At 38.1% G+C, this 27,230-nt stretch overlaps 1 protein-coding gene across 19 annotated transcripts in view; it reads right to left on the bottom strand.

Annotated features, from left to right (window-relative positions):
- Positions 1-27,230, bottom strand: part of ZMYM2 (zinc finger MYM-type containing 2) — a 64,741-nt gene that overhangs the window by 24,253 nt on the left and 13,258 nt on the right. For 10 of the 19 annotated variants that reach the window (XM_069601703.1, XM_069601706.1, XM_069601711.1 and 7 more), the window contains 8 exons: positions 20,094-20,950; positions 13,299-13,584; positions 11,812-11,977; positions 10,857-11,069; positions 8,534-8,605; positions 3,447-3,597; positions 2,878-2,993; positions 154-270 (listed from right to left, as the gene is read on the bottom strand). In XM_069601703.1, coding sequence (XP_069457804.1) covers positions 154-270; positions 2,878-2,993; positions 3,447-3,597; positions 8,534-8,605; positions 10,857-11,069; positions 11,812-11,977; positions 13,299-13,584; positions 20,094-20,940 — 1,968 coding nt within the window. In that variant the 5' untranslated portion in view covers positions 20,941-20,950. Of the gene's footprint in view, positions 1-153; positions 271-2,877; positions 2,994-3,446; positions 3,598-8,533; positions 8,606-10,856; positions 11,070-11,811; positions 11,978-13,298; positions 13,585-18,416; positions 19,598-20,093; positions 20,951-22,220; positions 22,342-27,230 lie in introns of those variants that run through there. The other 9 variants (XM_069601719.1, XM_069601717.1, XM_069601718.1 and 6 more) reach the window with 3 other exon arrangements.

The raw sequence follows: 27,230 nt of genomic DNA on the forward strand, positions 1-27,230 counted from the left end.
AAAAAAAAAAAAGGCAAATAATCCAATCTTTACTAAATCTGAAAAACGAACCTTTATTCACTAGGAAATAGCTGCTCAAATGAAAATGCCATGATTACTATACTAGACTTTCACTGTAGCAGAAGACAGTATACATAAAAAAACATGACTTGCCTCCCATTCCAAGATTTCTGGCTTTGAACAGAAAGAGTTTTTGCAATAGTTGCACTTCAATTGAATATCACTTGGTGCTACAAACTGGCCATTGGGAGACGACTGCATGCTGAGAGCCTAAAACAGAGCACAAGATACAAGTCTGAGGCGGTTTTACAAGTTTTATTTGTGACAACCATCGAGTATCAACTAGATCCAGAAAATAATACACATCTTTAAGTTCTTATCTCAACATATAAAATGATATTTTTGAATTTTGTCTTTAAAAATACTAGTATACTAAGTTTAGTTTGATGAAACTGAATTTCATTTTTTACCACACAATTTCTATTAAAAATGAAAAAAGAAAAATTAGTTCAACTGTGATTTTTTTCTTTAAGAAAATATAAACAAATAATAAATAGTGAGGTTGCTCCACCAAGTCCTGAACCAGTAACGAAACACAGGAAGAACGCAATTCCCAACTCTGCCTGTAACAGCTGATACTGCAATCATTTTCATTCCAAGTGGATCCATGAAAATAGTCTTTTCCTAATTTTTCTCAATGTTTTTTACATGCAATGTTGGGGAGGAAAAGATTTGTACAAGGGGACAATAGAGGACAGGATGGTTCGCTGGCATCATTAACTCAATGGACACGAGTTTCAGCGAACTGTGAGATGGTGAAGGACAAGGAAGCCTGGCGTGCTAAAGTCCATGGGGTCACAAAGAGTCAGACATGACTGAGTGACTGAACAACAATGAATGGACAACCAGGAATTTCAGTTTCATTACACTTTAAAGAGTTAAAAGGATTTACAGGTTGGAGTGAGATAAGCAAACATGAGTGTCCCATGTCTTTAAGAATTTTCTACAGTCTGTTGTGATCCACACAGTCAAAGGCTTTAAGCATAGTCAATGAAGCAGAAGTAAATGTTTTTTTTTTTTAATTTCCCTTCTTTTTCTATGATCTAGTGGATGTTGGCAATTTGATCTCTGTTTCCTCTGCCTTTTCTAAATCCAGCTTGAACATCTGGAAGTTCACGGTTCACGTACTGTTGAAGCCTGGCTTAGAGAATTTTGAACATTACTTTGGTAGCATGTGAGATGAGCGCAACTGTGCGGTACTTTGAACATCCTTTGGCATTGCCTTTCTTTGAGACTGACATGAAAATTTACCCCTTCCAGTCCTGTGGTCACTGCTGAGTTTTCTAGATTTGCTGGCATACTGAGTGCAGCACTTGAACAGCATCATATTTTAGGATTTGAAATAGCTCACCTGGAATTCTATCATCTCCACTAGCTTTGTTCGCAGTGACGCTTCCTAAGGCCCACTTGACTTCAAACTCCAGGATGTCTGACTCAAGGTGAGTTACACATCATGGTTATCCAGGTCATTAATACCTTTTAGGTATAGTTCTGTGTATCCTTGCCAACTCTTCTTAATCTCTTTTGCTTCTGTTAGGCCTTTACTGTTGCTGTCATTTATCATGCCCATCTTTGAACGGAATATTCCCTTGATGTCACCAATTTTCTTGGAGAGATTTTAGTCTTTCCCATTCTATTTTTTTCCTCTATTTCTTTGCATGTTCACTTAAGAAGGCCTTCTAATTTCTCCTCGCTATTCTTTGGAACTCAAGTTCAGAAGGGTATACCTTTCTCTTCTCTGCTTTCATCAGCTATTTGTAAGGCTTCCTCAGACAACTTTACCTTCTTACATTTATTTTTCTTTTGAACGTACACTGCCTGCCTGTACAATGTTACAAACCTACATCCATAGTTGTTCAGGCACTCCATCAGATCTAATTCCTTCAGTCTATTTGTCACTTAAACTGTATAATCATAAGGGATTTAATTTAGGTCATACCTGAATGATCTAGTGGTTTTTCCTACTTTCTTCAAACTGAGCCTGAATTTTGCAATAAGGAGCTCATGATCTGAGCTACAGTCAGCTCCAGATCTTGTTTTTGCTGACTGTATAGAGCTTCTCTATCTTAAGCTGCAACGAATATAATCAATCTAATTTCGGTATTGACCATCTGGTGATGTCCATGTGTACAGGCATCTCTTGGGTTTTTGGAAAAGGGGTGTCTGCTATGATCAGCATGTTCTCTTGACAAAACTCTATTAGCCTTTGTTTTATACTCCAAGGCCAAACTTGAGTGTTATTCCAGGTACCTCTTCACATCCTACTTTTCCATCCACTTAGCACAAAATAAAACGTTCCCTTTAAGAGTCCGATGTTACTCAAACCATCTATTAAGAACACACTGCACAGCAGGCACTGAGCACAATGACACTGTGTGAAAGTGAATCAAGAAAAATCTCAGTGAAAAACAGAGCCAAGAAGCCTGGTCGGCTCACCCCACAGACCCTAGCAGGAGGGAGACTGTCTCCATGGACAGCAAGAACTCAGATTCTCACCAGCATCCAGGTAACTTGGGCTCAAAACCAACCCCAAGGCAACCCTAACCCTCCTTTGTTCTCCAGACTTGTCTGTGGTGCCTCCTGGCTGGCTATTCCTAAATGAACTCGATTTTGCTGGCTAGACCACCTACCCTTTTGTTTTAAAGGTTGATAACTAAAATATATTTTCCTTCAAGATCAGTATCACAAATAACAGTTAAGTCAATTTGAGTACCCACACTAAGTAGATTAGCATGTTAAATACAGATGAAGTCATGTCACAGTGTTCATTTTCTACCTATATTTTATCAGAAGCATTAAGCAAAATAAAGAACAAACCTGGAATTTAGCCACACAACTGGAATTACAAAAGTTATACAACTTTCCATCAGGCATTGTGGCTTGATACTGAGGTAAAGAGTTCCGCTTACAAAAATGGCAAATAATTCCCAAACCTAAGAGAGAAAAAGTATATATCAGATTTTTTATGAAATAGCCAAGGTTTTTCCTAAAAATCTTAATTGACCTCTCAGACTAGTCTACTAATGAAACTTTCTATATACTATTATTAATTTCTGAGATTAATTGCACCTTAAAAAAATACTGTCATAAAAGAGTCTGATACCATGTCTCCAAAACATACACAGATACATGAAACAATCTCATTTTAGATAATGTTTAAATGGAAAAACAATTTTAGCTAAGAACACAGGCATGGATAAACTCCACCAATAATTTAAAAACTAAATGATCAAAACCATTAAAAATTTTTTACATTAACAAAGTTTAGCGTGACGATAAAATTAAACCATTTATGTGGTTTAAAATGAGCATAAAAAGAGGAGAAATCATTAAGAAATTATTAATGTTATTAAAGTTCTTAAACTTTCCAAATACCTGAAACTTACTTTGTGATTTTGCATATTTTGTCTTGTGACTGTTCATGCAAGCAGTTGAACAATATGGCTCCATATACCCATTAGGACCTATACACTGAGTCATATCAAAAAACCTGCACTGTGTTCGGCAACCAGTACAAGTGGTCAGTTTTCCATATTTCTAAAATTTGAAACATAAAAAGAAAATTTAAGAATTTAGAAAAGTATTTTTCATTATACTTTTTCTCTCTGTAAAACAATTTTGTTCATTTCTCATCAGGCTTAGTGGGTCAAAAGTCTTCATCTGAGGCTGAGTTTATTGCAATGCAGCTATATTAGGGTCAAACAAAAGCATGATCTAAGCCAAGTCTCCTTCAAAAATAGTGGTTTTCCCTATTAAGTTAAACTAAATCGTTACACATAAGTAAACAGAAACTGAAAATTTAAGGCAAACTGTTTACCCGTTCACCATGACACACTTCCTCGTCTTATGGTAGAAGAAATTAATGAATACTAATAATCAACTACAGTCCTTCAAAGTAATAATCTGAAGATGTTAAATACTTTTTCCATTGAGCTGCTGCTATTTCAAGCACTCTGATGCTTCCCTTAAAACTGATTTACCATGCTTCTACTACATTAAAACCTCATTCAACCAACATAAAACACAGAAATATTTACATTTTTAATTTAAAAAATTCAAAATTATTTTTGGTTATTAGAGCTAATAATTAAGTTGATAGCTAATAATAAAGTCAATTGGGACAAACGTGAATACTGCCAACCCTGTGTAGTTGAGAGAACAAGAAGAGAGTGAAGGAGGGAAGGCATAGGAGGCCCACTCTGGAATCTACTGGACAAAAGCAGCATCACTGCACAGTCTCCAACACACCCAGAGGCTGGTGTGTCTATATACAAGAATCACCTTGAAGTCAAACAAACCTAAAAGCAAACCTTTAAGTGTAACTTTTATTTGGTGTTTTTTTCTGAGTGGTAACAGAACTATCATAATCAGTTACATCAAATGTCACATTTCACCATGCAAAGTAATCATCTTTTCAGTCCTCTGCATTTGCAGACACAAGCTCATCACATGGAAGGGACTTGAGCATCCGTCCTTCCACATGATGTTTAGATTGTTTCCCTTTTCTTTGCACCCAACACCATGCAGTACAATATGATATAAGAAGGCCTCAGGACATTCCATGGACAAATGAATAAGAGATGTCAGGGGAAAATGACAATCAGGCCAAAAATAACAAAAAGTGAGCAAACTGCATGGATAAATCTCACAAATGCCACAGGATTTGAGAAAACAAAATAATAAACTGAAGGTAAAAACATTAGGCAAAAACAACAACACTGATAAAAGAGAAAAACTTCCTCAGCATACAATAAATGGAAAAGTTATGAGAAAACAGCTATTTACATTCCAGGAATGCATGTCATATTCATACTGGTTCCTTATTTACTCGAACAACACCTAGAGGAAGCCATAAACATTACTTCTCCAAGTGGAAACCAACTCATCTCCTTATTCAATCTCTGAAAGGCTGAAAAAAAAAAACAACCCACCCAGAAAAACTTATCAACAACGAAAGAATGCTAACATGGAAAAAAAATAAAAACTGCAAACCTGTTAAGTCTGATTATGATTCTCCCAAGGTTACAGGACAATAGAGGAAAAGGCTGGTTTTTTGTTTGGAACAAAATATGTTTTCCTGGAGCCTAATATATACATTTTATATTGGAAGGAAAAAAAATCAGTAAGACAAGGAAAAAACGAAAGAATGTTTAAAATCTGGCACCACAGCACAAATAAGGAATACTAAAAATATCAGACACCTGCCATTGTGTCACAGATCTACACAGAGAAAAGCACAGTGGCTCTCAGCAGTGGACGTAAGACCTCCACAAGGCAGCTCCTAGGAAGAACTGTCTTACCAACATAACTGAGGCCCAATCATCCACTCTAACCTACATTACATGTTTTAACTTATCAGAAATATCCTTCAAGTTGACAATGAGTTCACTGTCAGAATGGCTAAGTATCAATCATTAGTAACTTTAAGACATACCAAAAAAAAGTAAACCAATTAACTTGGGTCAAGTAAACAAGAAGCTAAGCAACTGATCCCCACTAAGAAATAGTTTTGTGTGAAGACAGTAAGAAAGACAGAATCATCAATACTGAGAACACTATAACCTTTACATTTGCCACTACTCCACCTAACAGGCGAGTATTAGCGAAAAAGACATATACTGTCATGCCGCATTTTCTCTGCTTCCGATGTAAACAATCAACATAATCATATTTAAACCTCATGCTTCTATAAATATGCACTGAATGGTTTAAGAACAAAATTAAGTGAAATAAATTCACAATTACTATGTTCCCCATTCAGGTATGGGGGAAACCTATTTATAAATTCAGTTGAAAAAAAAAAAAAGTACAAGGTAGATCTGATTGAAACAGCACTGGTGTAAAAAGTAAAAATAATGGGGTGTTTATGGCAAATAGACTCATTTCCAGTCTACTCACTGAAAAAAAGTGCCTTATTAACCAACTCCACATGAATATAAAAATCCATCACACGATTCCAAAACTTTCCCCTATTTTTTCCTTTACTATGTAAGCAAAACATCTCATTTATTACATTTTTAACCAAGTGAGTGGACAGCAGTGATAGGTGCTCAAGCAATAAAGGCTGGATGGAGTTGTAACTGCGAATCTAACCCAGGAAATGGGCATGTGTGTAGCTGCACAAAACCAACTCCTGGCCACATCCAGAAACAACTGAAAGCTAACTTGTGTCCACAACACCGCATAAAGAAACATACCCCTTCAAATTCATTAACATCCAACCGAACGACATGCAGCTTTGTTTTTCATTCCTATTAGAGGCAATAAACCACACTAGTTAGCAGGACACGTGACTTTGTCAAAAATAAAAATTCCCAACTTTTTATCTATACTGGCAGGTGTATCAATGTATCACAGATGTGAACCTCAAAAAAATTAGTTATTAAACACTATACCTTACTACTTAATGCATTAATACCATGTGCATAAATCACATTTCATTTAATACTTTTAAAACTATATTTTGAATAACTGGTCCTATTTGTAATCATAGATATTTTATCTATGCATCTAACAGCGTTCTGAGAATCCATCTAACCATGTTACCAAAGGAGTCCAAAGCGTAAGAATAGTGAAGAACTAAATCTGTGGAAGAGAGGCAGTGGTAAACTGTCAACGATGACATGATATTATACTAATTTCTATACTAAGTGAAGATTAAGAGATAAATTCAAGCAAACCTTGTACTTCATTCGTTCAAAAAAAAACCCTGAAATTCTTCCTTCATGTTGCAAGATGTTTGTGCAGAAAAATAAAGATCTAAAAAATTTACACACCATCATGCTTGACTTTTCTTCACTATTGTATAGTTTACAGTTTTTCTTTCAGTACCTATATACTAGTTTTGCAATTTTTGGAATTTTTCTAATTTGACAACAGATGTTAAAAATAGTGAAAAGTTTGCTGAGCAACATGGTATTTACATAGTATAAAATACATCCCATCAAAATAACCTATATATGGAGGGAAAAACAGCAACTGCCCTGGAGAAATGGGACAGCGCCCCCTTGACCGAGTGAGCCAAGCCAATGCACAAGAGCGGACAGCAGACATCACGTGCCTGCTGGTCTGACGCTGCACAAGGATGTGTACTGCTGCCTAGGTATTCGTGCCCACCATGCCCACCTCAGTGTGATCCTGAGAAAACAGCAGACAAACCTAACTCAAGGGCGCTTCACCACCTGTCCTGCAGTGCTCAGAAATATCAAGGTCACAAAAGACCTTGGAACCAGACAGACCAGGGACCAGTTCAGAAGTCCCTTATATAAAATGGTATAGTATGCACATCTCCCTCAATTATGTATAATAACTAAAACAATGTAAATGATATGTAAACAGCTGACAGTGTGTAGCAAATTTAACTTGTGATTTTCGGAAGTTCCTGGAATTTTTTGCCACACCCTCACCCCCAACACATTTTCAGTCAACTGAATCCACTAGATGTAGAATCTGTGTAATAAAGGGCCTCTAAAACATAGAAATTTTATATAAAAAGGACATATGAAATGAGTAGGCAAAGCTATTAAAAGAGCTACTATGATAAATATGTTGATATACTCAAGAAACCAATGGAGGAACAACATGAACATAATGAGGCCAGAAATAGAGGACATAAAAAAGACCCAGACAGAACCTCTAGAGATGACACAAAGGCCAAGCCAAAAACTACACCACACGGAACTAACAGTTGGTTAGAAATGATGAGTAAAACCAGTAAAACCAAAGAAAGTCTCTACAAGGAAGCAAGAAGGAAAACAAGACTTAAAAATCTTAATAAGTAATGAGCCACTGCGACCAGGAGCAGGAGCAGGAAGTCTAGCACACCTGGAACTAGGGTCTCAGGAGGAGAGAGGGAGAAACTGAAAAAAGGGTTTCTTTAAATAATGGCTTATGACTCTGGATTAGATGTTATATAAATCTTTTTTCCAATTTGCTATAACAGACATTAACAAACAAATTTTCAATAAAGTCTATAGATGAACCAAACAGCAGTATTAATTAAAAATGTCTTATTTGATTGCTGTACTACAATTTTAATTACTGTTAATTGTATACATTTATTATTCAAATACTAATTTACTCATGCAGCTTAACAAATATAGATTTGGAAACAGTTTTTGAAAGAAAGGGGTTTTTTTTCCCCTCTTTCAGGTAGGTCCAAGAGAAGGACTTTTATATTCTACATTTAAATGCTTACTGTGGTCAAGGACTATGAGTTAAAAATCTGTATCTTAAACTAATGTTTAATAACATAAATACCTAAAATCAATAGAATACATTACAAGAAAACACACATAATATTTAGTGAAATGAAAGTTTGTTTGTCTGAAGAGATAAAGAAAACGATCAACATCATGACAGATTTTAAGTTCAGAAACGTTAATATGCTTCCAAATGGACATGATTCTCAGACACACAGTAAGGCAGCAGCAGCATGTGTCATGTGGAGGCCATGGCCAGGCCACCCACTTACCTCAGGCTGCGTGAGGAAAGAGTCTGGTGTATGATCTCGAACCTCCTTCAGGAAGCCTGGATGGCTACCTACCTAAAAGAAGATTTTAAAAGGCTTTATTTATTTAATTATTTTTTTAATTGAAGGATAATTGCTTTACAGAATTTTGTTGTTTTCTGTCAAACCTCAACGTGAATCAGCCATAGTTAATACATATATCCCCTCCCCTTTGAACCTCCCTCCCCATCCCACCCCTCTAGGTTGATACAGAGCCCCTGTTTAAGTTTCCTGACCTATACAGCAAATTCCCACTGGCTGTCTATTTTACATACGGTAATGTAAGTTTCTGCATTACTCTTTCCACACATCTCACCATCTCCTTCCTTCTCCCCATGTCCATAAATCTATTCTCTGTGTCTGTTTCTCCAAGGCTGCCCTGCAAATAAATTCTTCAGAACCATTTTTCTAGATTCCATATATGTGCATCAGAATACAACATTTATCTTTCTTTCTGACTCACTTCACTCTGTCTAACAGATTCTAGGTCCATATAAAAAGATATAAAGAAAGGCTCCCAGACTGAAAGGTCAACCAGCAACCTGTAAAAGCTGATTTTTAATTACCTATTTCGTGACTTAAAACAACCTCATCCAACTTTACAAACGCCTGTCTGCTCTATCCTAGTGCCAATGCCCAGCTTACAGAATAATTATTACATAACTTAAATGTTCCTATAGAAAAATAAGGCCCAGATGATGGTCACTATTTTTAACTAAGGTATGTACATTATTTAGACATTGATGCTATTTGCACACTTAGTAGTCTAAAAGTCTCGCTTTAATATTCATTCTGCTGCCTGCCATATGGGAGACCTGGGTTCGATCCCTGAGTTGGGAAAATCCCCTGGAGAAGGGAGAGGCTACCCACTCCAGTATTCTGGCCTGAAGAATTCCATGAACTATACAGTCCCTGGGGTCGCAAAGAATCGGACACTACTGAGCGACTTTCAGTCAGTCAATCAATCTACTGTAGTAGTCTGGAACTGAACCCAAACATCTCTGAGCTGTGCCTGTGCCAGGTTATTCACCATCGGTTATCTGTAGCAGCAAAACAATGGAGATAATATGCAATACCATCCACAGCAAAGTAACCAAATAAACAACAGTCAGCCCAGTGTTGTCTCGTATACTGGTGATCACTGGTTTTTGGGAGGTGAGAGGAAACACCATAATCCACACGGCACCAGCATAAAATGAACATGAAGTTGGGGAGGGAGACACACAAATACAGTCATGGAAATAACTTCAAGAGCACAGATAACATTAAAATATAATAAAATAATTAGGAATTTCTAAGTTTTAAGTTTATTTATTTTGTTTTCAATACTCTGTCTCCCCCTCCACCCCAAATATATTATCTTTAAGCTCTTACTCCCAATGAGACTGTATCTGGAGTAGGGGCTTTAGGGAGGCAGTCAAGACTAAATGAAGTCCTACAGGACACTCTTTCTCCTGAGCACAGAGGAAAGACCACATGAGGTCACAGAGAGAAGGCTCCCTACAAGTCTGGCAGAGCGGCCTCACCAAAATCACCCTGGAAGGGCACCTTGATCTTTAAGCCGACAGAACTGTGAGAAAGAAAATTCTTGGCTGTCTGAACTCCTCAGTATTTTGTTATGGCAGTCCTAGCAGATTAATACAAATGAAATTTATAAGTTTCTCAAACTTTATTTTTAACCAGCTCACAAAATACCTAAAAACTAAGCCATGAAAAAAAGAATAAGGAATATATTGACAGGGGATGCGTCCAAGTAAAGCACATACAGTATGCTCCCTTTTGTACAGGAAAAAAAGAGAAACTAAGAACAAATTATTTCCTTAATTTTTCAGAAAGAACAGAAAATAGAATACTATCAAAAATTGATATGTATAAAGAATAAGTAGGAACCAACAGACGAAAAAAATGGGGGCCAACTTCTGACTTTTGAAATCATTAAAAAATAAACTAAATCAAAACATCTTAAATTTCAAATTAATATTACAAATGAAATAAGATAATCATTCCTAAGCATTAATAATCTAAAAAATCATATTTATGACCCCTTTCCACCACCCCAAAAAATTTCAAAACCAGAATCACTTTGGTAAGCATTTACCTATGGTAAAATCACAACCTTATTTCCAACCATCTACATATATTTCCACATTTATCTGAGATAAGGTTATCTCTAAGATGTTAATAATGGAATTAAATGAGATCCCAAGATAAATCTAGTTATCAAATGCTATTAAGGGTAAAACTATCATAGCAATTTAAAAACACACTCAAACCAGTGGTGAATTACCTGCTTGTATTCACTGACACAACTCTGGCAGCAAAACCTCTTTTGCTGACCATCAACGACCAGGACATTGTTCCCAGCTCCTTTGCTGGGCAGGTACTCGCCACACTGCTCACAGCAGTTCATTATAAGGCCATTAGCCATCCTGTATCTGTTAAAGCAATGGTCACTGCACAGCTTATGAGTCATGTTTTTAAAGCTAACTTCATGGCGAATCTAAAAGAAAAACAACAAGCAAAATTTTAAAACACAAATTAATACACAACATGTAGCTTAAGTCACAAGGTGCTCCAACAGAAAGAAAATGCCTCTTTTTCTATGTAAGGCTTGTTTAGGAAAAGGGCAAAACAAAGTACATTTTATTTTTAAACTTTTTTTTTAACAAACACATGGAATACACGTATGGCAGGAAGCAGGGAGGACCACCAGGATCATAATACAAACTTCTCTAAGAGTTCTTTATAAGTGATAGGAAGCAACCCAGGCTGGGTAGTATTAAACTTCTAAAACAGATTGGAAATCTTTAGCTAAATCCAAACGGAAATATAAAGTACATTGCTATACAGAATAGGGAGAACTATTATAAATAATTCAAATAAGGATGGATACACAGATTTCTTATTTCATAAAATGCCAAAACCATAATATATTTTTAATGAAATCCTCCAAAATATCCCCACCACTTATTTCACTGCTTAGACATGACTGTTGCCTCTTGTTTGAAGTTTAGCACCATTTAAACACTATGGTTTTGTCTGTGAGTGCTCCCAACATCAAGGAAAAAGTCAACTGATGCTATATTTCAATTTTTTCATAACTGCATAAAGGGATAGTTGTAAGACAGATTTCATATACCCTAACTTTTAAGAAAACACACACTGATGACATATCGTTAACAGTTAAAGTAAAAAACATTCCTATTAATCAGAACTAAGTGATAAAGCACAGAAATACAAACCTCTGTTAGTTTACCACAAATTGTACATCTTGATTTATTCAGAGCTCCTTTAGTAGGATTCTGTTTGTCTTCATAGAGAGACAGACAAGATGTGCTACAGAACTCCTGGAAGGATTCACTCGAGTCCACTTGAGCAACAATGGTTCCTTTCATTGTAGTTATATCTCTGAAAAGCAGCAAAGTCAAGCTCCACTTAAAAATAAATCAAATACAAAAAAAGTGACATTTTTAACTTCCATAAATTGGAACCATTTTTAGATTCATTAAATCACCTTTACTATGTAAAAACTCTTGGTTCAGAAAAATATGATGAACACAGAAGCTTGAGAAGCAGTACTATTAAACCCCAGCCACCACTCAATTCATCTTCAAGCTCCTTAACCTGGCTTTCAGACACTGGAAACACTTTAAAAAAAACTTTTTGTTATAAATGTGGAGTTTAATGTCAAGGCCTAATTTATTGAGGTATAAATTATGATACCTAGGCAATTTTCCTCTCCAGGTAAGCAGAAAGCATGAGGTATCTAGGTCACAGGAATACAACATTCTTTTAGAGCGCAAAAGTGAATTTAAATACATCCCATAACCCAGAATAACCCCGCTGACCATTCTGTACAGATCTCAACTACAATTAAAATGTTAAGAAATCACCACATTGATGACTTTCAAAATTTTCCTTTAATTCTGAATTTTCAGGTCTTATACTACTGTATGCAAGTTTATTACTGTAAAGCAACCAAAAAATGTGTAACAATTGCACCAATATTTGAATTTACTAAGCTTACACAGGGCACTCAGCCCTTTCCAAATTTCTGAGATCTAAAATATCTTCACAAACATGGGCTGCTCAAGAGATGGTACAGAAAATCCATCTGCTTGACCTTGTACAAAACATGCCATATTCATCTTATTTTTAACTAGTGAGGCCAGACATAGAAACAGCAGGAGAGGATTCACTACAAGGCTGTCAAAAAATTGGCACCTGAATCGACAAAAGTTGAGTATTAAAAAATGACCTAACGTTTAAGATAAACATAAATAAATGCATACAATAACCAAAGTTTTGCCAATTTTAAACAATCTTAACATGAAAGTACTTTAAATTTTGACCTATTTTAATACAAAACTAGTCACACATAAATTGCTTAAGAATTTTATCGGGCTAGAACTAAATTCTTATAATTAGTAATGTAAATAAGCATGTATGTATTTTTTACAAACTCAAGAAGTCCAATGGAGATCACAGATATATTTATTACAGGGATCAAGGATCTAAATCAACCCCAAACCAAAGCCCAACCAAGTAGGAGGCTCTTATTCCTAAACCACCTCAGCTTGACAGAGAACACTCTAGTGCTCTACAAATTTTAGTCTGGCTTAGCTTCTGCATTTTCAAAACATGGTGATTCACCTCTAAAACAATTTTTCTCAAATTTTGTATCACCAATATTCAACCACATGGAAACATGTTTAAAGGTAAACCTTACTTTTTACACATAACACAAAGTTTCTTTGGAGCAGGCTTGTGAGAGAAGGAAGAAAGGCAGGTGGTAGAACAGAAGAGGTGAGCTGATCCTTTTCGCTGATAAGCTGTCTGTCCCTTCTGCAGAGGTTTTTTGCAGTTTGCACAAGTGACTTTAACTGGTTTAGTGGGTTGCTGTTGGGCAGAAGGCTGGAAAATCTGTTTAGGAAGCGAGGCCACTGGTGATAAAGAATCCACCCCTGGCTGTTTCTGATTACGGGGAAAGGATGCTGACTGGGAGATCCAAGAATCTAAAAAAAAACCACACACACATACATTGAAATTTGTATCAGAGAAACATTCTGTACATTTCAGACATCAGGAAGGTACAGTACAGTGGACGGTCAAAGGCATAGACTTTGGAGTCAGCAAGGGTGACATGCAGGCTTCATTACCTACCAGCCCAGGAAGTTACTCACTTGGCACCTAACTCGTCTCTCAACTGCAAATGGAAACTTTAAACAAGATAATACATGGTTTAAAAACCATGTATGACTGACATATAGGAAGCACTAGAAAGTATTAGCCTTTAGTTATTAAACAGGAAGAACTTACAGAATATGACTTTAAGCAAGGAACACATATATCAACATAAAAGTGTAACAAAATCTTGACCAACCAGAACCTTTGACAAATATAACATAGGTTGGATAAAGTTACAAATGATTATACTCAAAACATGTTTCTAGGAACTTCCCTTGCAGTCCAGTGGTAAGACTCCATGCTTCCACTGCAAGGGGGCATGGGTTTGATCCTTGGTCAGAGAACCAAGATGCCACATGCTGCATGGCACAGCCAAAAAAATTTAAAAATAATAAAAAATTTAAAATAAATCTTTCTGAGAACAGCTTTTCCATATACATGTTTCATTCTATAGCCTCCAAGTACATCACATAATATCAAAGAAATCAGAGTGTTACACAGACATGGGGACCAATACACCATCCCCAGGGGTGCTGCCCCTGCCAGCAGCACAGCCTACTGGGCATGGCACTGAGAGCTGGGAGCCCAATGCTGGGGAGCAGAGGTCCACCCCTCTCTCCTTCACAGTCTGCTTCAGTGGGATGAGCAGTGAGTTTCCAGCCGACCACTGGTCACCGCTCCACAGCCTCTCGACGCAACACCACTGTGTGTGTGCGTGCTCCATTGCTCAGTTGTGTCCAGCTCTTTTGCAACCCCATGAAGTGAGGTCGCTCAGTCGTGTCCGACTCTTTGCGACCGCATGGGCTGGAGCCTACCAGGCTCCTCTGTCCATGGGAATTTCCAGGCAATAGTCCTGGAGTGGATTGCCATTTCTTTCTCCAGGGGATCCTCCCAACCCAGGGATCAAACCCAGGTCTCCTGCATTGTAGACAGACGCTTAACCGTCTGAGTCACCAATACTGCAAACGTTTTGCATTTTGAAACTTTTCATGATATTGCTTCTAACTTCTACTACTTTGTCCTCTTGTAATATTTTTCGTTTCAAGCTCCTTATGAAATTTGAACTTCCATACAAAAAAGATGTCCTTTCATAGGAAAAACAAATACAAATATATCCAGAGTATGAGGACATTTCTTTACTACCAAAACCTTAAAGAGGGCAAGTTCCTGGTTCTGACCAGTCCACGGACATAATGGTTTCCAGGGGCTACATACACTGCTATTCAAATTTTACCTAATCCACAAACCCCTCCAAATAAATCCATACTTGATACAGAGAGTAAACAAAGTGCATTCCAGAATCCTGTCACCCTGATACCATGAGGGCCAGTTTTAATGAAGAGGTAAAAATACTAATGAACACGAAGAATGCAGATCACTGAAATGGCAGTTCCATCTCATGAAGGGCCATCAGACAAAAATTTTATTTGAATATATGTTAGAAGGAATAGCTTTTACAACATAAAGTGGCTCCTTAGAATTTTCAACTCTGTAGGCTTCTCATTTGAATATATACTTAAAGGAACCTATTTAAACCTAAAATCATCTATTAACTTGACATTGAAAAACGGCAATTTTTTTTCAATTTAGTTTTAGGCCCTGTAAACTAAACACACAGTAGCTCCTTTAATCTATAGTTCAATTCTTACATTTCCCCTACTTTCAAATTTTCACCTCCTCCAACGTCAACACACTTTTAGGAATGGAAGGGACTTAAGCATTCTGTCTGAAGCCTCTGTTTTACACAAGGAACATCAAGGAACAGAGGTTAATTTGCCAAAGTCATCATTAGTCTAAGAGCCAGCATAAACAGCTAGGATGTTGTAATTATCCATTACAAACAAAGACCGCAGATACACACAAGAGCTAATCCGTAAACTCAGGAGCAAAAGGTGTATCTGTCTGGCTTTCTGATGTGCACTTGACATTCCCTGACTCAGCAACAGTCCTAAAGTACTAGGGGTCCCAATACACATGGATAAGAGTATTCTTAAGAGTTATTTTTTGTGATCCACACAGTCAAAGGCTTTGGCATAGTCAATAAAGCAGAAATAGATGTTTTTCTGGAACTCTCTTGCTTTTTCCACGATCCAGCAGATGTTGGCAATTTGATCTCTGGTTCCTCTGCCTTTTCTAAAACCAGCTTGAACATCAGAAAGTTCACGGTTCACGTACTGCTGAAGCCTGGCTTGGAGAATTTTGAGCATTACTTTACTAGAGCGTGAGAAGAGTGCAATTGTGCGGCAGTTTGAGCATTCTTTGGCATTGGCTTTCTTTGGGAGTGGAATGAAAACTGACCTTTTCCAGTCCTGTGGCCACTGCTGAGTTTTCCAAATTTGCTGGCATATTGAGTGCAGCACTTTCACAGCATCATCTTTCAGGATTTGTAATAGCTCACCTGGAATTCTATCACCTCCACTGGCTTTGTTTGTAGTGATGCTTTCCAAGGCCCACTTGACGTCACATCCCAGGATGTCTGGCTCTAAGTGAGTGATCATACCGTCTTCATCGTGAAGATCTTTTTTGTACAGTTCTTCTATGTATTCTCGCCACCTCTTCTTAATATCTTCTGCTTCTATTAGGTCCATACCATTTCTGTCCTTTATCGAGCCCATCTTTGCATGAAATGTTCCCTTGGTATCTCTAATTTTCTTAAAGAGATCTCCAGTTTTTCCTGTTCTGTTGTTTTTCTCTATTTCTTTGCACTGATCGCTGAGGAAGGCTTTCTATCTCTCCTTGCTATTCTTTGGAACTCTGCATTCAGATGCTTTTATCTTTCCTTTTCTCCTTTGCTTTTCACTTCTCTTCTTTTCACAGCTATTTGTAAGGCCTCCCCAGACAGCCATTTTGCTTTTTTGCATTTCTTTTCCATGGGGATGGTCTTGATCTCTGTCTCCTGTCCAATGTCACAAACCTCTGTCCATAGTTCATCAGGCACTCTATCTATCAGATCTAGTCCCTTAAGTCTATTTCTCACTTCCACTGTATTATCATGAGGGATTTGATTTAGGTCATACCTGAATGGTCTACTGGTTTTAAATTTGGCAATAAGGAGTTCATAATCTGTGCCACAGTCAGCTCCTGGTCTTGTTTTTGCTGACTATATAGAGCTTCTCCATCTTTGGTTGTAAAGAATATAGTCAATCTGATTTCGGGGTTGACCACCTGGTGATGTCCATGTGTAGAGTCTTATGCTGTTAGAAGAGGGTGTTTGCTATAACCAGTGCGTTCTCTTGGCAAAACTGTATTAGCCTTTGCCCTGCATCATTCCATATTCCAAGGACAAATTTACTCCAGGTGTTTCTTGACTTCCTACTTTTGCATTCCAGTCCCCTATAATGAAAAGGACATCTTTTTTGGGTGTTAGTTCTAAAAGGTCTTGGAGGTCTTCATACGCTTGTTCAACTTCACCTTCTTCAGTGTTACTGGCTGGGGCACAGACTTGGATTACTGTGATATTGAATGGTTTGCCTTGGAAACGAACAGAGATCATTCTGTCATTTTTGAGATTGCATCCAAGTACTGCATTTCGGACTCTTGTTGACCATGATGGCTACTCCATTTCTTCTAAGGGATTCCTGCCCATAGTAGTAGATATAATGGTCATCTGAGTTAAATTCACCCATTCCAGTCCATTTCAGGAGGCAACAGTTAGAACTAGACATGGAACAACAGACTGGTTCCAAATAGGAAAAGGAGGATGTCAAGGCTGTATACTGTCACCCTGCTTAACTTATATGCAGAGTACATCATGAGAAACGCTGGACTGGAAGAAACACAAGCTGGAATCTTGCCAGGAGAAAGATCAATAACCTCAGATATGTAGATGACACCACCCTTATGGCAGGAAGTGAAGAGGAACTAAAAAGCCTCTTGATGAAAGTGAAAGAGAGTGAAAAAGTTGACTTAAAGCTCAACATTCAGAAAACGAAGATCATGGCATCTGGTCCCATCACTTCATGGGAAATAGATGGGGAAACAGTGTCAGACTTTATTATTTGGGGCTCCAAAACCACTGCAGATGGCGACTGCCGCCATGATATTAAAAAACGCTTACTCCTTGGAAGAAAAGTTATGACCAACCTAGATAACATATTCAAAAGCAGAGACATTACTTTGCCAACAAAGGTCCATCTAGTCAAAGCTATGGTTTCTCCAGTGGTCATGTATGGATGTGAGAGTTGGACTGTGAAGAAAGCTGAGCGCCGAAGAATTGATGCTTTTGAACTGTGGTGTTGGAGAAGACTCTTGAGAGTCCCTTGGACTGCAAGGAGATCCAACCAGTCCATTCTGAAGGAGATCAGCCCTGGGTGTTCTTTGGAAGGAATGATGCTAAAGCTGAAACTCCAGTAGTTTGGTCACATCATCCGAAGAGTTGACTCATTGGAAACGACTCTGATGCTGGGAGGGATTGGGGGCAGGAGGAGAAGGGGACGACAGAGGATGAGATGGCTGGGTGGCATCACCGACTCGATGGACATGAGTCTGAGTGAACTCCAGGAGTTGGTGATGGACAAGGAGGCCTGGCGTGCTGTGATTCATGGGGTCGCAAAGAGTTGGACATGACTGAGTGACTGAACTGAACTGAAGAGTCATTTAAATACTAAAAACTGGAATTGAACTCAATAGAGAATTAACAAAATCAAACATATACTCTTGATATGGTCAAAAGTTAAAAGATCTACTGTTTATTTAAAGGAGTGGGAGGAAGGGAAAGTGTCCAAAGCTAGACCTATCCTGCAATCCCAGGTTACAATTAAATGTACCATCCTCAACAGTAAAGATTGCACACTATGTTCTTTTTCATACATTTTTAATATATTTAAAATTATGAGAGACAAATAGCTGTTTGAAACTAATTTGACTATTATCATGTCTTAAACTTTTATGTGAGCCAGAAAGAAAGATATTCTAATATACAGCTGATAGCCATTTAAATTGGTAAAACCTTTCCAGAAGGCAGCATGACAAACTATTTCCACAACTTAAAAATGCTCTCACAAGTTCACATACACATATACACATCAATGACCTACCAACAAATATATGTAAATACATACAAGGGGAAATGGTCTTGGGAGACATTAGAATTTTTCAAAACTGAGTATTAAGAAACATACTTTTTTCAAAATCACTATAAACCAGAACCTTTTTATAACCAATGATCTTTGTACAGATGGAAGCAGTGACACTCTGTGATCCAGTAACTTTACTTCTAGGAGTAAATGCTAAGAAATCATCAGAAATTTGAGGGGAAAAAAGTTCATCATATACCAACAACAGCAAAAAAGGAAAATGGTGTAAAAGCCAAATATGGCGACTGGTATAACAAAATCCAATGTGCAGTCATTACAACTTCCGTGTATAAACAATTTTAGTGTTATGAAAAAATACAGAGCCACATTACATGGAGGGAAAACAAGAAGGAACATTATGAAGAAGTGCACTCAAGCAAGTTAAGAAATACAAAGGAGAAAGAATGAGAACCAGCCACTCAAACCATTATCAACAGTGGTAGGTAACCTTCAGTTAATCACCTCATATGGGTTTCTCCCCCCTATTTTTTAATTATGGATTTTCCAAATATTCTTCAGTAATTAGACATTACTATCATAACCGAAAAGAATAAGTAAGAAAAACAACTAGCATTTCACAAAACATTCTACACAGCCTCGGTTTCAGTCATTTCTTATTATTCCCCACAATCCTAGGCTGATAAAGTTGCTAACAAGCTTAAAATGATGAAGCCTAAGAAGAGAAGGTACACGAGAGACAGGCAGGCCTCACATGGTCAGGAAAAGCCACAGAACTCTTCTCACAGCTTCCACAGAGTAAAGCTGCCTGCAGAAAGTATTTTCAAATAGTCAAGAAATTTACCAATCTTTACATATTAAAAAAAAATTAGTGCTAAAAAGTAAAAATTAAAATCAGACAGGCAGTCAAAATTAAACACAAATCTAAATGCAACTATACATTATATTGTTCCTCACATGTACTAAGTATCTTTTCATTCTCTATTTGCACATTAAAACCATACCATTAAAAACACAAGAGCATAAAATGAGTACATGACAAACAGGATGCCAAATTATTAGATTTGAGCATAGTAAATATAAAGAGTATTTTGTTCTGATTAATTTTCTAATACTCTACAGAGAAATATTACATACATAGTTTACATCTCTTATTAGTTAAAATTTGAAACTTGAAAGTCAATAGAATTAACACACCTTACATGAGTAAACTAACCAAAGTAGCACCAATTAGGACAATGAAAGAAGAACCTGCCTGTAAACAACCCCTAAAGGGGGAGCGGGAGAGGACCCTCACTGCTTACCAGGGTTGTGATGAGCTGCAGACTCTCCATTCTGAAATGCATCTCCTGCCACATTCATTCTACCAGGATTGAAAGGTCCTACTGCAGTCTTGGTCTGTGAAGTTAAAGACGGGGTGTATGTTTGCATATTAACACCAAAATTACTTGACTGCAGTCCATTAGAGACATCTCCCAAGCTGGCATTCTGCAGAGATGTTACGTGTGTGATCATCAGGTTCATGTCTCTCCCGTCAGTGTGTTCTAACTGGCCATCACTCACAGAGCCGACGCCTGTTTCTAAGGTCGTAACGTTAGCGATCTGAATCTCAGAGTCTGGTTCTGTGGTGATACCACTATTACCCATTCCTGCATTTACCTTACTTCTTGAAAAACTGGAAGGGGAGAAATCCACATCATTGTTTCTGTTTTTAGACTCAGATGGTCTCCGTTCAATAAAATTGGAGGAATTTTTCTCTTGCCCTTGATTTGTTTCCATATCCTCCTCATCATCAATGACGATTGTCTCACTTACACTCCCCTTCTGAGAAGCCAATTCTTTTGAGGAAGGAAGAATTTTGGAATCATTTCCTGGCATCTCTTCATTTTTTGATAATGTAAATGTTATGGTTCTTTGATCAGCCACCACTGGTGCACAAGGAGGAGGTGGTTGTACTGGTTCAATAAACACAACATCATCATCATCTTCCACTGATGAGCTCTGAAATTTATTAGATCTATTCACTAAAGGATTAGGTGGCCCACTAAATGAATTTCCTACATCCGTGAGACTAGCTGCCATGGCCGTCCTCCCCAACAGAACAGGAGTCTGATCAGTCACTTCCAATCCTCCTGCTGAACCTGTGTCCATGCCAAAGACCCTGTTAAGGAGAAGGAAAAAAGACACACGTTACAAATGTCAGTATGTGGCTTTTGATGCAACTCAAATTCAAAGAATTTTTTGAAGGTACTTTTACTTTCTTTCTTACTCTAAGTGACAACAATTCTTATCCATTTTCCAGGAAAAATTTGATATCCATTCTGTGATCTTCCCTCAGTCACTAATCATTTCATATAGTTTAACATGTGATATAAAAATAACTTGTAATATAAAAATACAGGTAATTATGTAATTTTCAAAGAATATGCAGTATATTTGTAACCTTCTCATCTCTACCACTGCCTACCCTATAAATTAACACTGAAAACATACATAAATCGTTCCACACACGTGAACAACAAAATAACAAATCTGATCATGACAATCTCCTCTTGATATTTATCCCATTTATTCACTGTACTGAATAAAATGACATGATTAATCTCCAACTTTCCTTATCTTTTTTTAAATCCACTATTCTCACATTCCCTGGCTCCCATGTAGCTGCGTGATTAAATCCTTCTGGGAATCCGAAACTTTTGTCAACTGTACCCACAAACCGTAAATGCCCACTGCTCTGCCCTTCGTGTCCATCTATTGGGCTGTGTAACAGTCCTGGCAACATCAGATACTAAGCCCTGGAACCTGTAACTGTTACCTCACATGGAAAGGGGGTCTGTGCAGAGATGACGAGGAGAAAGGACTTCAAAATGGGCTTAGCTGGGTGGGCCCTGTACATACCTCTCTTGTACCCCATTAAGAGGTAGAGGAGACAACAGGCACCGAGACCAGAGGCGGCTGCGGAGAGGGAACGACACAGCCCAGCATGTCACAGCACCGAAACCTACAGGAGGTGAGGAGCGAGCCCTCCCCAGAGCCTCCTGGGCAAGCTCAGCTCTGGTGACACCTTGGCTTGAGCCCCAGGCCACCAATTTCTGACTTGTGACTTCCAGTTTTAAACTGCCAAGTTTGTGGTAATTTGTTACAATAGTCCTAGGAAAATATTATCTGCCCCTTGGTTACATCTTCAAAATAACCCTGATACAGCTGTAATATCTGTCCCATGTTCATGACTTAGAAACACTAATTAACCAAGTCACACAGCTAGAATGCATCTCCAGGTCTTCACCGCAACAGTCCAAACTCCTCATGACTCTGCCACAGTCGATTCGTATTTCTGAGCACCTACTACACAGGCAGAGCTGTGCCAAAGCCAACGAGACAGCAGCAAGTTAACAATAAAACAGTCAGAAAGGAGAAAAATAAGTTACTGAGCAGATAGACGATGAGGTGATGGGCACGGATGGTAGCAGACCCAGTCCTGAACATGGATCACCTTCATCTCAGAGGCTAAACTGGAAAAAAACAACAAGGAGGGAAAATGCAGGGTGAGTACAGACTGCAGGTCAATTTGCAGACAGACAGACAGGACCGTGAAGTGGTTTGTACCCTACACCTTCAAAGGAGACAAGACTACAGCTCTGCAGGTGTGGAAACCTGGTCTAAGGGCCCAGTGGAAACTCTGAACTGCCTGGTAACCCTTCTTCTCTCATAAGGCCACTCAGCCCAGTCTGAAAACACAGAAGCTTACAAACACTGCCTCATCTATACGGCCGTGTGCTTACATCGCAACAAAAGCCTCTGAACGGAAGACAACTACCGTAATATAAATAATTATCACGCTGACAGACGGCTGACTGGGATGGAAAAACTATTCAATGTGTGTTTTGGTGCACTTTCTGAATTTGTGAGCATGCCTTCTCACTTATTAAGGTAAAATTGACTTTTAGAAAAAACAATGGGTAACAGGATGAAGGAAAAAGACCAAAGACCTCTGTGAGCAGGGGACACTTCACTGAGACCTGGAATGACGAGCAAGAGCTAACTGGGAAACTGGAGTGAGGGCAGCTCCCAGAGAAGCCCAACAGGAACAAGGCTGACACTTCCAGCACTAGGGTGAAGGCCAAACATGGCTGGAACAAGGTCCAGGTCCATGGAAGGGAACAGGACAAGAGGAGATACAAAAACAAGCAAAGAACTCACCAAAGTCAGCAAGTCAGGTTAATAGTTGCAGTCAACAAAGATTTATGGAGCACCCAGTATATACAAGACACAGTCTGAGGCATTGAGAAAAATCAATAAACCAAACAGGTCAACACCCCTGCCATCAGAAATCATGAACCTGGGAGTCACTTGATGGTCTAGTGGTTAGGACCCCAGGCTTTCACTGCTAAGGCCCGGATTCAAGCAACCACCAGGAACTATTCTAAAATTCCACAAGCCAGAAAAAAAAAAAAAAAAAAAAACACAAACGTGTGAATCACTATGTTGCACACTTCAAACTTTTAGAATATCATGAATCAATACTTCAATTAAGAAAAAGCAGTAGCTCAGATATATAAATCAAAAGTGCCCAAGGTTCCAAGACAATGTCAGGACTCAACACACACTGCACAAAGCTTGGCTCCAAGGCTTCCCTTGGTGCTCTAGTGGCTAGGATCCACCGGCCAATGCAGGGGACACAGGTTCGGCCCCTGGTCCGGGAAGATCCCACGTTCGGTGGAGATTCTGGGCCCATGCTCTGCAACTACTGAGCCGGCACCATAGAGCCCACAAGCCACAATGGTTGAAGTCCACACTATAGAGCATATGCTCCACTATAAGAGAAGCCACCACCATGAGAACCCCACACACCACAAACAGAGAAAGCCCACACAGCAATGAAAACCCAGCAGAGCCAAAAATAAATAAATCTTTTATTTTATTTTTTTAAAAAGCTTGATCCTACAACTCTCTTCATTCTTCTTGTTTAAGCTGTTTGTTTCAGCATGGAAGACATGCTAATATTAGAAAATGAGAAAAAATACATTTATATCTGCTTTAAGAAAAATAGTTAATTTCATTTAAAAATTTAAGGGGTGATTATTTTGCCTTACTCAAAGACCTAAAAATTATCATTCTAAGCTCTAAGACACTTTAACTGTTATTATTATTTTTTTAGCTGCACCATGCAGCATTCAGGATCTTAGTTCCCCAACCAGTGATTGAACCCAGGCCCTTGACAGTAGGAGTGCAGAATCCTAACCACTGGACCACCAAGGAATTTCCCTAAGACACTTTAAATACACTTTCAAATATTAAAATATATACTGTATTAACCTAATAAGGAAGACTTGTTTATGATAAAACAACAGCATGTGCTGGGAGAAACCTTCACATCAAGGCCTTCACTTAACTTTAAGTAAACATAAAAAATTTTTAACCTCACTACATAAAGTTTTAAATGCTGAAATAAGCTGAATAACATTTGATTCAAATTTTTAATAATTGATTCAATTAGGTTCTCTTAAAATACAAGTACATTCATCCAGTAATAGTTAACATGCATTTAATACTTATTATGAGCCAAATACTCATGATGATTAAACATTCAAGCAACCCAATGAAAAGTAAAATCATTATCTCCCTTATACAGATTTTTTAAAAAATGCAATCATCTAAAGTAAACTGCCCAGGACTTCCCTGGTGGCCAAGTGGTTAAGAGACACCACTGAAGGAGGCATGGGTTTGACCCCTGGTCAGGGAACTAAGATCCCACATACCACAGACAAAAAAACCCTAAAAGTAAGCTGCCAAGACCACAGTGAGAAAATGGGAGAGGTCAGGATCTGAATGTTCATAACTACTATATAATATGTTATTAAGTATTAAACAATAATAGAGCACAACTCTTATTAATTAAAAAAAAAAAAGACCACACCATTCAATAAAAAAATAACCAAATCAGTATGTGAAACATACAAGTATCAAAAGGAAGAAATATCAAGCCCAAAGTGCCAGGGTAAGATGAGATGTAACACAAATGGAACTGACTTGTAGTTAACATCTATCTGTCAGTGGCAAGGAAGGATCTTTATCAACATAGCAATTTTCAGAAGAATGTGGTGTAAATCCACTGAACTTAGGGAATGCAAAGGCTTTTAAAGCACGAGTTTCTTGGATCTTTTCTGTATTTCAGCATACCTAAAACAAGACGACAATTTCTGGGGCTTAAGACAGAACTGAATCCCCAGTGCCCTCTGGTGGCCATGAGTGTGTGGGGAGAGAAGACTTCCCTTGCTGCACAGTTCTCATCTCATTTCTCCTAACAGTGTAACTATGGGGAGAGAAGACTTCTCTTAATGCACAGTTCTCTGCAGTAAATCCACGCTTCAAAACAGAGTAATTACTCAGCCATAACAGTTCTTTCCAAATCATAGATTATAAATGTGGTCACTTCTATACACCAGAGAGAATATGCTTCAACTACCACTCACTGAGCCCTATGAAGAAAACACAATCTAATTCAAGTTGGTCTCTTCTACCTTATCCAAATAAAATCTATTCCCTTCAGCCACTTTTCTATACTAAATCAATTCTAATTATCTATTTAACACCAAGTAAATAACTTCACTTTTCTGGGCTTCAATTTTCCCTAAAATAAATGGCATTTATTTTGCAGTTTTTCTTAGAATTTAAAAAGATAACTGAATGTGAAAATCAATTAACACATTGTTAACTCCTAACAATCACCAGGCAGTTTTGTCTGTACCTGAAGATTTCGGTTAAGTTTCTAATTCATTTTTAGGCTTCCTTGTGATACTGCTTCACTGTTACGGACCACATGCTTGCGTCCCCCTTCAAATCCATGAGATGGTATAAGGAGGCGATTAAGTCAGGAAGGTGGGGCCCTCATGAGTGAGATGAGTGACTGTTTTATAAAAGACATCAGAAAGCTCCCTCTCCCACCACAGGAGGACCCAGCACAAAGAGAGAAGCCTGTCTGTGAACAGGAAGCAAGCCCTCACCAGCACCTGATCTGCAGAAGCCCCAGCCATGGACTTTCCAGCCTCCAGAACTCTGATTCATGAAGGTCTATTATCTCTGGTACTTCTGTTATACCAGCCCAAGTGGACTGAGACAATCATCATAAATTATAAATGCTTTCACAGCTTTACTTGGTCTTTGATTCCATGAGAATCAATTAACCCCAATACTTGACGTTCTCATGAAAAAAAGAAAAGGTAGTTAAAAAATAAAATGTTTGGGACTTCCCTGATGGTCCAGTTGGTTAAGATTCTGTGTTTCCAATTCAGGAGACATCAGTTCTATCCCTGGTCAGGGAACTAAGATCCCACATGCCACATGGCATGGCCAATAAATAAATAAAATGTTGACATTCACTACAATAAAGTATTAGTAGTTGCTAAGAAAAGCTAGTGAACTTTCAATGAAAATCACAAAGAAAGCATTTCAAAATGATTCAAGAAAAATATTCATTCATCATTTTCTCACTGATTAGCCCGAGCTTTCTAGGTACCAAAGGAGGGGCAAAGAAAGCTAAGGTAAATTCACCTCTAGTAATAGTAAAGGCTATTATTCAGTATGTGTTTATGGCATCTATAATAGTTCTGAGACAGTATGACAAATTAAACTTTTTAAAAATAAAAATCCCTGGGAATTCCCTGGTGGTCCAGTGGTTAGAACTTTACACCTAACCACTGCCACTATCTAACCCTGTGCTTCCAATGCAGGGGGCATGAGTTTACTCTCTGCTTAGGGAACTGAGATCCTGCAGGGCCTGTGGTACAACCCACAAAAAAGTAAACAAACAACTGGAGAGGGTGTGGACAAAAGGGAACCCTCCTACATTGTTGGTGGGAATACAGATTGGTGCTGCCACTATAGAGAACAGTATAGAGGTTCCTTAAAAAAAAAAAAACTAAAAAAAGAGCTATCATATGATCCAGCAATCCTACGTCTGAGCACATATCTGGAAAAGATGAAAACTCAAACTAGAAAAAATATATATGCACCTCAATGCTCATAGTAGCACTATTCACAAAAGCCAAGATATGGAAGCAATCTAAGTGTCCACTGACAGGGAAATGGATACAGATATGGTGGATACATACACAATAAAATATTACTCAGTCAGAAGAAAGAATTCACATCAACATAGAGGGACCTAGAGATTATCATACTAAATGAGGGAAGTCAGATGAAGACAAATGTCATATGACATCACTTGTAGAATCTAAAAAGTGATACCAATTTAGACTCATAGACACAAGATAAACTTACAGTTACCAAAAGGGCAAGGGGGGTGGGGGTGGATAAGTTAGGAGTTTGGGATTAACAAATACACAGTATTGGGATTTCTCTGGCAGTCCAGTGGTTTAAGACTTCAACTTCCAACGCAGTGGGTTCAATCCCTGGTTAGGAATCTAAGCAGCTAAGAT

Source organism: Ovis canadensis, chromosome 10, assembly GCF_042477335.2.
Source record: "Ovis canadensis isolate MfBH-ARS-UI-01 breed Bighorn chromosome 10, ARS-UI_OviCan_v2, whole genome shotgun sequence".
NCBI lineage: Eukaryota > Metazoa > Chordata > Mammalia > Artiodactyla > Bovidae > Ovis > Ovis canadensis.